The 13,185-nt window shown below is 39.3% G+C and overlaps 1 protein-coding gene across 1 annotated transcript in view; it reads left to right on the top strand.

The window, feature by feature from the left end:
• Nucleotides 1-13,185, top strand: part of LOC134633718 (glutamate receptor ionotropic, NMDA 2C-like) — a 63,274-nt gene that overhangs the window by 24,190 nt on the left and 25,899 nt on the right. Inside the window, exons 5-9 of the mRNA XM_063482707.1 lie at nt 1,248-1,313; nt 3,008-3,196; nt 4,090-4,430; nt 5,031-5,145; nt 9,845-10,056. Coding sequence (XP_063338777.1) covers nt 1,248-1,313; nt 3,008-3,196; nt 4,090-4,430; nt 5,031-5,145; nt 9,845-10,056 — 923 coding nt within the window. The remainder of the gene's footprint in view (nt 1-1,247; nt 1,314-3,007; nt 3,197-4,089; nt 4,431-5,030; nt 5,146-9,844; nt 10,057-13,185) is intronic.

Raw genomic sequence — 13,185 nt, 5'->3', positions numbered from 1 at the left:
TAACAGTAGCTCTTCTCTCTCTCATTCATTCTGTTTGCCTTCTTCTCTTGTGCGTTACAAAGCATATGTGCATACATGTACTATACCATGTACATATTTTAAAAAGACAATATTGCCCTGATCTGCGTTTTCTTGCACCAACCCCCCCATCTCCACCCATTATTAAATTAAAACATATCACTACTTGTGTCAAGACCCTGCATATTCTTGCACCTGCTTACATCACAGGTCTGCTTATGCCCTGCAGCACCATTAGGCCCCTTAGATCTCCAACTTCTTTTAACTATCACAGACGCGGGTCTAAAAAAAAGATAGGGGCACAGTGTCCAGACTGTGGAAATTTTTGGTTAACTCTTTTGTCTGGTTTGGCTGTTTGAATCAAAGTGCAGCCAATGCTTAGTCTGTGTATGAGTGCACTGCTAAGAGGGATTTTGTTCATTTGGAGGTAAACTTAAGTTAGGTGTGAAAATGTATGCTAACGCCTAAAACATAAAGAGAGCAGCAGGACTGAATATTTCCACTTCAGAGACATTGAGAGCCAATTTGGGGAATCAAAGCCCTGGAAAAAATAAAAGCATTTTTTCCTTATAGAACATTTATTCCTATAGGGTGCAGGTATATTTGACAGCTATCTGGTGTTAAGGAGCTATTGCTAACTATAAAAGTGTGCTTCTGGTCACTTTTTAAACTGCCCAATTAAGGTTTTTTAAAGACACTGCTGAAATCTCTAAAGATCTTTTAATTCAAATGCAATCACCTGTGCATCACCCACTTAAAATGTAGTCCTGTCTTTGTCTTTATAGGCTCTTAATTAATTGGTAATGTAAGACTGTTCCATGGTGACTTTTAACATTGACCGTTTTACAGCTGAACAAGGGAACTAATTATTTAAATGGACTGTTCTGCAGCTGTAACAATGTTAAGATGTTGCTAAAATGAGGACAGGCAGGCGAGTTCGTGTGACTATCTTGTCAGTTTGGCTTCTTTTGTGACAGGTTCAACACTGTACCAGGATTTTTCATGTGCTGATTTACTCAGAATATTTTAGTTTTCTCTATGGGTGAAAATATTTCACAACACAAATGAAATGAAACCCGTCGGGTACTCGATCTCAACACTTTTTTAAACCTCTGTGACAGCAAGCATGGGCCCCGCTAAAGAAGTCTGCTCTGAGCTGCTGTTGCATCATCCACCTTCAGAACCATGACAACCACAAGCATTGAATGAAGCACTCTTTTTCATTGCAGGCTGAAGGATCCTCTTTCTTGCAGATGGGAGTCTCCCTGGAGCAGCAGGTCAACTGCATATTCAAGGTATGGAAGTGCATTATGTTAAAGCTGGCAAAAACTTAATTCTTTCAGTTTTGGGGAAAGAAAATTCTAGTTCATTAAATCTTAAGAGGGATGAGGCTGACAAGTCAATTGCAGATCTCCAATTTGAAATTTGGAGTTTCCATAAACCAATACAATCTGCAGCAGACTTATTTTACAATTGGCAGGTATATTTTTTGATTGATGTTGTCATTACTGTCTCGATGTCAAACCCAAAGTTAGGCTCGATACATTTCTAAATAAAAAGAGGAATCACTTCTGCTGTACAATCAAAACACAACCAAAAGCAACTCAATATCACAGGCAGTATTCAAATTACTTGGACATAACCACTGCGAATTCATGCGTTTGACAGTGAAGTGCTGTTGTCAGGCTTTAAGCTAAGTATTGTGGTTTCTGCCATCTTGGTGTTTTGAAACCTGTAGACCTTATTTTCACCAGCTGACCTTAAAGTCGTGTGTTTACTAAGGTTACAGAGCAGGCATCTGGGGGCCGTTTTACCGTAGACTTCTGTACACCCAGAAGTCAGATGACAACCTTTCTACACCTATGAAGCTTACTAGTTAACACTTTGTCTTAGTTGTTTAATCGAAATGGTGGTAAACTAAAGTTTTAGCCACAATGAATAATTTCATAGGGAATGGAAACACTAGGAAACACAGGCAAAATCACAGGGAAGCATAGAGCAATGAGAAGTGAATACACAAACAAGGAGACTGAGGTAATGAGCCCAGGGGAAACAAGTACACAGTAGGAACAAATAAAAGATGAAGAGACAAGTGAAGAAGAACTCAACAAAAAGCACAGGTGAAAACAGACTATCAAAAGAAAACACAGAAAGAACCAGAAACCGAAACATCGAGGAATCAAGATACTTAGTTTTTTCATTCTTGTTGCCACATTTCTGAAAACCAACATAATGTTAAACAACAACAACAACAACAACAACAACAACAACAACAACAACAACAAGAATTCAGAATTCACAACAGAAAAACCTTAGTCCAAAAAACAGCTCGCTGGGGGTAAAAGCAAAAGCCTCCTTGTGATTGCTTTGGTCACTTGCAACTTGCAGCAGTTGCACCTATCATGAATAGATCATGTTTGCAGACACGCATAAGGCACTCGCCAAACAATATTGAGACTGAAAAATGAAAAACCAGAAACGGAGAATGTTTGTCTACAGAGCAAAAGTTGTGTTTTTGGAAACGTGCTGGCTGCAGCAAATTTTACTAACCTTTAGCCTTTCAAAAGTGTTTTCAGACATGTCGGCACCTTTATGCAAATTACAGCTGACTGCTGCAATCTGCTAGCGACTAAAGCGGCACCCTCTTTGTGACCTATTTCACCTAGCAACAGCTCCAGGGCCCACTCACTAACTGTACCTTTTTCCCCTTGTGATTGGTAGCTCAATGAGGAGAGGTCATTTGGAAGAACTGAACATGATTTTTTTGAGATGCAAAATTCAGACATTGATGACCCATAATAGCAGAACGGAATTCCAGGAATGGATGTTAGGACAGTAGATATATTAATCTACTCTTTAAAACATAATATATTTGTCTATATTAAGGTTTACTATTTACTCTACTTCTTTACTTTTACTGCACCTTAGAGGATGTGACAATATTTTTTCTTGCAGCAGTTACTGATAATTCTGCATGTGTCTGTTTCAGATGATGGAGGAGTATGACTGGGGCGAATTTGCTGTGATCACCAGCCTAATGCCGGGCTACGACACCTTTGTGGATATAGTTCAGTCCTACACAGATACTTCCTACTTCTTGTGGAATGTGCAGGATATCATGTCTCTGGAAATGTCCGTTGGAGCAAGTGACATGAAGCTCAAACGCATGCTGCAGCAGGTACGACAAGTCACTCTGAAATGTTAAGGGATTAATATTATCTGGGAGATTAAATCACAAGCTACTGTTTTCCTGTTTTGATGGGCAGTATGCATGAAACGCAGGGGCAGGAGGCAAGTAGCAATTTTAGGAAATTTAACAAATGTAGATGTAATATTTAGATCTCCCATAAGGAAGAGAGAAATATAGTTTGATTACTGGGATTTTGGGGGGTTTGAGCCTATCCCAGCTGTCATAGGATGAGAGATGGGGTACCCTGGCCAGGTCACCAATCTGTTGTAAGGCTTTCACACAGAGATAGACTAAAATGTTATTAGCTTTGTCTGTTGGCAGACAGCTATGACATTTTGTCTCTGTTCAAAGTAATGGCACTTGTTCAGGGTGGGTACCCTGAAGCATAATGTTTCAAGTTGCAGCACTAATCTTTTTAACATTAACGTGTAATTTAACACAAAGCAATATGTTTTTGGAGTAGTTTTCAGTGCTCAGAACTGACCAAATAGTGAGTAAAAAGTGAAAAGTACAAAATGAGTGAAAAGGAAAGTAATCAGCCTGCGAGAACAAAGCAAAACAAAGCAAAACACAAAGCTCCCAAATGGGAAACAAGCTGTGTTCTGGTGGCAGACTTGGAAAATTTGCCACAGGCATCCCTCCTGCCTCCATATGCAGACCCTAATATTGCTTAAACAGGGAAGTTAGCTCTAGGTGTTCAATATTGCAGCAGCTGGGGAGACGAGGCACCTTGTGGACACCGTGAGCTTTCCTCTTTAATGAGAGCTGCTTCTTTTGTTCTATGTAAACTTAGTAAACATCTATGTTATCCAAGTTAGCTGCTTCTGATGACTTAGTAGTGCAGCGTGCTCGGGATATTCTGATTTATTGTCCGTCTGCAGTTGGACTCCCAGGTTCTGCTGGCGTACTGCTCACACGAAGAGGCGCAGTACCTTTTTAAAAATGCCGCTGAGGTTGGTCTGTTGGGGCCAGGCTACATCTGGATCCTCCCCAGTCTGGCCGTGGGCAACCCTGACAGCTCTCCACCTGCCAGCTTTCCTATAGGTGTAATCGGTGTGATTACCGACCAGTGGAGGAAAAGCTTGCGGCAGAGAGTGAGGGAGGGTGTCGCCATCGTAGCCAAAGGGGCAGAGAGTTTCAAGCAGCAATATGGTTTTATCCCCGAGGGACACGGTGACTGCAACAAGCCGGCTAAACACTCAGACAACTACACTCTGTTCAGGTGAAGCAACACTATGCAGGTGATGGTGTTACTTGTTTTCCTTATGTTCCCAAAAGCTTCAATATGTATCATAGTAGTTATTTTTTTGTGATTGCAGATTTTAATAAGCATAATTTAATCTGCTGATGATTGATGTAAAGCCTGTCTGTATGACTTTTCCATTAGTATTGCCTGGAATCTTTATAACTTTTAACTTATTTAACTTCTAGAGTGATTAACAGTTTTTTTACTCATTGAAATTTGTGGGCATACGTCACGGACCGAGTATAGCGCCTCTTTAGCATGTGGTCTGAAATACTAATTAATTTGGATTCATTATAAACAGTCTAGTCTGTCATGGATTACTGTATTAAGAGACAGTGAAATCACTCAGTGGGAACACTAGGCTGTCAGACCAATCACCTGCCGCTATCATCGCCTAATGAGCTACTTCCAGTCTCCTACATTAGATTAAGCTCCCGGGGGGAGCTTTAGATTTAATTAGCAGGTGATCATTGTATGTGCATGCATCCGTGTGAATGAATATGCATATTTTGATTTCTAGAAAGCAGAAGTCAAACTTCCTTGATTGCATACTGTTTATGTTTCTGTTGGGATTAGACACATGCTGAATGTGACTTGGGAGAGAAGAGATCTGTCGTTCAACAACCAAGGCTTCCTCTCAAACCCTTCTATGGTTATCATTTCTTTGGACCGGGACAGAATCTGGGACAAGGTACTGGGAAGCTTTAACTGAATTACACACACTGGCACAGAAACACACCATGAGCAGGGCAAGACAAAATGCATTTAAAATAAAATCTGGGATTTTGTTTCTCCTTCAAAATGTTTGCACTTTTTAACAGACCTCATATGTGTTGGTGAGTGTGGGTATGTGTATCATGCCTGTGTGCTCAGGTTTGTCATGACATGAGCAGAGCACAGTTTTTTAGCAAAAATAATGGACATTACTTCCATAGGTTCAGCATCACAGCCTCTCAGTGTGAAAGCATCCAACTTAAAGATCTAATCTGGATAAACGCTGATAGTTTACACCTGAAAAACTGCATCAGGCATCACTTGAAGGTTGACATCATTATTTCAGATCAATAGAATTGTGCGTCTTTGTTTCCTGGTGAGGATGGATCCTTCTTCCCGTTTCCTCGTAACCATGCCTTGCAGCCTAGGGAGTGTTTTCAATCCCTTTTACGCACATAAGCGCGCACACACACAGTCAAAGCCTGAGGGTGTATTGAAAAACAGAGACTGAACAGAGAGACCTAAACGTAATCTCACAGCTACAGTTGAACTCATTTATTTCTGCCCTGGAAAGACCAACCTACTTTATCAATGTCACCTCCTGGCTGGTGTGTGTGTGTATATATATATATATATATATATATATATATATATATATATATATATATATATATATATATATATATATATATATATATATATATATATATATATATATATATATATATATATATATATATATATATATATATGAACATGGACATGTCATTGTGCTGAAGTGGGGTTAGGATCGTCTGTGCTTGTAGATCCTAAAATCACATATTCTCCCTCCCCATGTTAGTCCCCGAGCACAGGTATTGACGTTCACACGAGTTACAGATAACAAGACATCTGACAAGATGCCATACAAGCATCTAAATTTTGCGAATCCTCTCCCTCCTTTTCAATCCCATCTCATTACAGCCCGATCTCTCACCGCTTGTTCTCCCTCTCCTCTTTGTGTCAGGTATCTCATCCGTTATAACGACATGTCGTGGAGTACTTGCTCTTTTCAAGCTTCTCTCTTTTCATTGTGACAGCCTGACAGTTTAACATGCTGTTATTCCTTATCATCTGAAGGGTGCTGCTGGGTGACATTTTGTCCCCTTTCACTGCCAGGATCCTGTCCCAGGTCTTATCTTGCATCAATTGTACACCTATAGACTCAACACAGTAAATAAAAAGCAGGGATAATCAATAAAATTATATACAGCTCTGCTACTTTCTGCCTTTTATTTTTATTAACAACAGAGCTGCAATGTTTAAAAGAAAAACAGACTTCTTGCCCAACCCTAAAGAGTAGACAAGTGGGGTATAAGTGAGGTAAGCCGAATATAAAGTTAGTGGGTCTCTTTTCTTCCCCTTTCCTTTGTTTTAACATGGCTAGATCACCATGGTAACTTACAGCGAACACATAATCTGATCTGGAGCTGATTATCCTCAGAGTTTCAGTTTAAAATTGGCTGGGAGGCCACAATTTTGCATATTGTTTCCATTTACAGTATCCTGTTGGTATGATACTTGCCGAAGGAGTAGGTTTTTTATATGCAACCTGTAGAGCTTAACCCCTCTGTTACGGTAGTGCAAACTGTTGGTATCCCAGTGTCTCAGGAATTTAAAGGACTTTGAATTAAAGGATTTACGTTTAGACCTAAAGTAATATTTTTCACACTGCTGCATCTGCAACTGAAATTGATCAGTTAGATTTATAGGCTATTTATCACTAAAAATACCTATTCAATCAATAAAATAATTTACCTTTTTGATCTGGAGACAATCTAAGGTGATTGATTTTTCTTTATTAAGATATGGGACAATGTCAGAACTCTACACACCAAACAACATTCAGTGTTTAAATATATACTGTTTAGTTTCGCAGCTCTAAACTGCTGCTGTCACATTAACAACAAACAGCAGCACAGAGAGCGGACACGGTAACTCACGTTAATATATATTTATTTAACTGCTCTGAAGTTTTGATTAATGATTTCCTGTAACATTAATCTCACTTGCAGCAATAGTGTTGTATTCTTTAGAGAGCACCATCACCTTTTCCACTGATAATGTGTATGACTGGAACAGACTGTGCCCCATCGATCCATTTTGTGCATAGGAAGAGTCGAATGATGTATCGGACACCCTCATTTTATATGAGCACACAGAGCCTGAAGTTTGATAAAGGAAATTGTTATCCATTATCTCCAACTTGGGTTTTAGGTTTTGTGAAGCCAGCTAATGCTGGGAAAACCTGACTCCTGTATGGTGAATTTGTAGGGGTGAAGTGCCTCCCAAATATGACTTACTGGCAAAAACACAAGCTATGTGCAGTATAGCCTTTTCACTTCACCATTGTTCTGAAATTGACTCTAACTGACCTAAAGTGAGATTGTCCCAACAAAAAAACAGTTTTATGGTAGCAGAAAGTTGGAAATAAAAAACACAGGACCCAAGGCATCCAGAGCCAAACCAAAAGAAACTTCTATTAGGCTAAATTCAAAACTCCACAAAGCAAACAAAACAAAAGTCAACAAGCAATCATTCATCATTTAGCCAGGAAAGCAAAGCACACCCTGGGTGAGGTACACAAAAACAATAAAGGTAAGATGGGACTATTTATATACAGAGGGGTGATTAGAGAAGTGGAAACAGGTGGGGAACAGGGTACAGGTGCACATAATCAAGATAATTAACAGAGAGATAAATCAGGAAATATTTCCTGATTGACTGTGAAAATAAATGAGGAAATAACAAGAACATCTAATTAAAATAAGACGCATGAAAAATTACAGTGAACAAGATTCCAGTGACACAGAGGAGGCTAGAATAATAAACTACAATACAAGGAAAACACAAGGAGCTAAACACAAATGGCAAACTCTATAACCGCGAAACAGTAACTACATTTAAATACAAGAAAGAACTAAAACACAGTTCACCTCATTTTCAGGCTCAATAAGTACCCTTTTATTTTGAAGGAACTGCAAAACAGGAAGCTCTAACAGTAGACATGTTGCTGTTTAGTAGCGCCTTTTTTCTGAATTTGAAAAACTAAACAACAAGTTTAGGATAGGGGAGAATAATGAAAGTTTCTCTGGCTCTGTTACAAAAAATTGAAGGATCTGTTATTCACAGCTTATTGTTATCACTCGCTCAGTGAATCCTAGAATCATGACTCTTTGGTTCTTGGCAGTGGTTTTGAATTAACAGAAGTCAGCAGAAAGAGGTCATTATTTGTCACTTTTCATAGACAATCAAATGTGTAAAAAAAGAGAAAAATAGCTGCAGAAACAGCCAAAAAGAGAGCGAGAAAAAAGCCACTTTTCATTGGGGTGGTGACTGAAGTGTTTTAAAAATGTATTTTCAAAGAAAAAAATACTCCAGACATAAAACTACTCTGCTACTACCTAGTGCTGCCTTGGCATTGACAAAGAGACTCTTTTTTAGCAAGGAAAATGCATTGCTCAATGTCAAAACCTGACCGGATTGATAGATAAGAGTGTGGCACATTCAATCGTCACACCATATTTTAACCCAGTATTCAATGATTGGTCCAGTGAGTGCCCGAACGGCAGTGAAAGCACTTTTGCTTAAGATGCTCAGACACACAAGGATCCCACAAATTCAAATGACTGATCTTCAAAACTGGCATTTCCGCCATTCTGTCGTTCACAGACGGCGCACAGAAACAAATCACAGCCTTACGTGCTGCACCTTTATACAGATCCTTAAGTCGCCCATGTATGACGAAGGAAAAACATTAGTATGACTAAGGTGAAGAAAGAATCAAGAGTTGGTATGAAAAAGAGGTCTCATTAAATCTGTAAGGGAGTGAGTTTCATATGCAGTAAGTCAGCGCTGGCCAAGCTCAGCACGCCTCATTAGGTTGGCTGATGTGACAAACAGTCTTGCTCCTCATGGGGAGAGTTTCGTTGAGCTTCGCGCCGACATCTATGGGACTATCCATTGCGTGATGTGACATTGTACAGCAATTCTGGTGCAAAAGTGGCTTCCGTGACATGAAAATACGCAGTCTATTCCTTTCTTTCAGTAGCAATCTCGTTAACGAATCTGTCAGAATCTCAGTTTGTTCATTTATTTTCAGTTCAGTGAGCTTTACTTACACCAGCTCTACAAATGCAGCAAATCTTTTAAACACACAAAAGGCAGAAAAAACACACAAAATAAATAGCGGTAATCACTTGAACAGTTACCATTTATGAATAGTGACATTTCGAAATGTTTATTAGTTTAAAAAAAGGGAAAATTATTAATTGAATAATCAGTCAACAAAATGAACACACAGTGAAAGCAGCACATGCTGGCTGTATTATTAATGTGATACAGTTGGTTTACTCTTTGTTTTAGTTTCTGAGGGGTTTTTCCTCCCCAGTAAAAGTCTTTCTCAAACACTTTTAAGTCTCCTCAGCATGTGTTAATGAGCCCTACTCTCCTTTGATCTTCTTATCCTCTTCCTCCAGGTCAGCACATGCATTTTTTCATTATAAAATTTTTATAAAAATTATTCATCCTGTGAAGTTAGGAATGGCAGGGTAGGTGAAGAGGGAAGGTGTTGACACGAAGGTCGGGACTCACATGTGATACCAATGAGATCTTTGTCTCTCACGCTTCTTGCTCAGGTGGGTACGTATGCCCGGGGCGTCCTCCAAGTTCGCTACCCTATCTGGCCTCGGTATGGCAACTTCCTGGAGCATGTGTCTGATGATCGTCACCTGACCGTGGCTACGCTGGAGGAGCATCCGTTCGTCATGGTCGAGAATGTAGACCCAGGCACGGGTACCTGTGTCCGCAACACTGTGCCCTGCAGGCGTCAGTCCAATTACACAGATAGGTACACATGGCAACACAAACACACGCACAGCTTAATAAATACATAGATGTAAGCAAATACATGGTCACAGATGTTTATACCACAGCATTGTCTCATGAAATGTAGTGCTGTGACTCTAAATAGATGAAAACTGTGCAATTCCAGTGACACAGTGTTGGTGACGTTTCGGTATGCATTCAAAAAAACCCTCTGAAGCAGTGGTCTTGGCCAATGAAAAGAGGACAACATATGTCAGCATATATTCATAAAATACAAAATAAATGGTCTAGTTTCATGTTTTTTGGTTATAGCAGAACTTGCCAGTAGTTTGACCCAGACTGAGACTGAGACACTGTGTCTCAACGTGCATGTTGGGCTACACAACCGAAATACAACCAGCCATATGTTTTGATGACATGTTTATATATTTTATCTCCCATCTGTGAACACAAAGAATATTTCCATGTTCAAGAAACCACTTTGAGATTTGAGGTGATGCATAAATGATGCATTATTTTGCTGGTAAACTGGTGTCATAAAAGAATAGAGATTGTCAGCAACAGTTGGTACTAAAAGTCCCAAAGAGTTCCAGGAAAATATCCCCCAGACCATTGCACCATCGGCAGCCTTAACCACTGAGATAAGGGGATGGCCCATACTTTCATGGTGTTTATGCCAAGATCTGACCCTACATCTAAGGCTACGTTCACACTGCAGGCAAAAGCGCATCAAATCCGATTTTTTTGACCCTATGCGACCCATATCCGATCATGGTATGACAGTGTGAACGGCACAAATCCGATATTTTCAAATCCGATCTGGGTCACTTTCGTATGTGGTACTGAATCCGATACATATCCGATGTTTTAGAAAGCGACTGCTGTTTGAACGGTCATGTCGCATTAAATCCGTCTTTTACGTCACTGACACAAGACAGACGCGAATTAACAGCGCCGGAGAAGACATCGCGAACGCTTCCTGGCCATCCAGTGTAGATGTCAGTGAAACTGTTGGGAAGACAACGTTGAAGAAACGTGAACATTTTATTTGTACTGTATAATCTGCAGATTCTGACCGAAATCTGCAACTATCCTTTGAAGCACCGCTCCTCTAAAATAGCAATAAGGATAATTATTAGGTTATCTACATTATTATGTAAATAACAAAATAACTTAAAGCAAAAATTGGGAAACGTAAAGTCCGAAACAAGTCTTTATATTAAGGGCCATCAGTCAAACAATATTGTTTGCTCTGGGTCTAAACAGAGCGTGTTGTGTGTGAGATCTTCTTTTGCGCATGCGGGCTGCTTTGAGCGTTCACACTGGAGAGCGTTTGCTGTCGCATTTTATTTGTAGTGTGAACAAGCAGACAAAAAAATCGGATTTGATCAAAAAATCGGAATTGAGCATTAAGACCTGCAGTGTGAACGTAGCCTAAGACTTGCAGCAAATACTGAGACTCGTTGGACCAGGCGATGTTTTCCCAGTCTTCACTTTTCCAATTTTGGTGAGTTGTATCTCTGGTTTCCTGTTAGCTGTCAGGAGTGGCAACCAGTGTGGTCTTCTGCTGCTGTAGCCCAACATTCTTAAAGACAATGTGTGTTCAGAGATGCTCATCTGTATATATTATCTGTAATCATGGGTTATTTGAGTTATTCTTCCCTTCCTTTCAAAGCAGTCAGGTCATTCTGCTCTGCCATTAAGAAAGTATTTTAATCCCAGCTTCTGAAATAGTCAGACCAGCCCAACAGCCATGTCGCATTCAAAGTCCCTTAAATCACCTTTCTTCCCCATTCTGATACTCGGTTTGAACTTCAGCAGGCTGTCTACATGCTTATATGCATCTAGTTGATGTTGTGTGATTGGTTGATTAGATGTTTGCGTTAACAAGCTATTGAAAAGCCGTACCTAAGTGTTCAATGACTCTAGATTTGAATTGGTCATAGTGATGAACTTCCATCATCACATGTTCCTTTATAAAGCCATTAAATGAGCTCTTTTGTTACTGTTTTAATACTTAGTAAATAACAAAGGTATCATATTGGCACTATTTCTAGCAAATTTGCAGTCCCACACTCAGACATCTACACCCTCCCTCACTCCCTTTTCCTTTGCCCCAGTTTAGGTTTGAGTAGACACTGCATACCTCCACACTTCATTAAACTCAGAGTAATTGTGTGTGCTGAGTGTCTAAGCACTTTAAAATCACACCCTCAGTTTCAAACACAGATCACAGCATGGCAGAAAACAGCCATTAAACAGCTATTACCTCTGAACTAGTGTTCATTAAGAATACACACTATCTTTATCATGTTCACACACAATAGAAATAAAACTATATCACGAGTTGTTGTTTTTTTTCACAGATATGTCTTGTAAGCAGTGTTTACCACTTTGTCATCTCACTTATCAAGTTGACAAGGGGAGAACTGAAACTATAAATATATTTACAACCACTATTTATTTTTATAAAAATCTTTCTGTGTGTCTTGGATTAGCTATGTTACATGAGTACCTATGCTACAGTGCTGGTAAATTTTTATTAAGGGCCTTTGCTTGCTTACTTAGCCAGTTTTTCGTTGAATATAAAATTTACATCTAAGGAACATGTATAACAGGAACAGATTCTTTTTAGTTTGTTAGCTCTTAAAGTAAGATGTTTTGGTTTGTTTTGCTAAGTGCCAAAAAGAAAGAGAAAAAGGACTGAAGTTTTCCATGTTGACTAAAAATTGGCAGGTCAATCCAATAATTCAAACCCAATAATTTAGCCATTTGGGGCATGGATGTGTTTGTGTCTTTGTTTCGTGTTCTGCTAATTCCTCTATTTCCTAAAGTTATGTTTTAATGACTAAACTGTATCTTGATCCAGCATTTTTTTTTCTCATAATCTGTCAGTGATGTTGATGTTTTTATTATGAGCCACAAGCATAGAGTGCATTGATTGCATTTTGACTGTGGTGGGTACATAAACTGTAGGGATTCAATGGACAGATAGATATATGCTACTTAGTGCTGAACAACAAGATTAATAAAATATTAGAATTTCACCCATAAAAACTGGAGCACAAACATCTGGACAGGCTGTATAATAAAACAAGCTGTATTGGTGATAAGTTAATCACATTAAAAACATGCTCAGAAAGGTATAAAC

Source organism: Pelmatolapia mariae, linkage group LG8 (genome assembly GCF_036321145.2).
Source record: "Pelmatolapia mariae isolate MD_Pm_ZW linkage group LG8, Pm_UMD_F_2, whole genome shotgun sequence".
NCBI lineage: Eukaryota > Metazoa > Chordata > Actinopteri > Cichliformes > Cichlidae > Pelmatolapia > Pelmatolapia mariae.
This window is presented reverse-complemented; position numbering and strand designations above follow the sequence as displayed.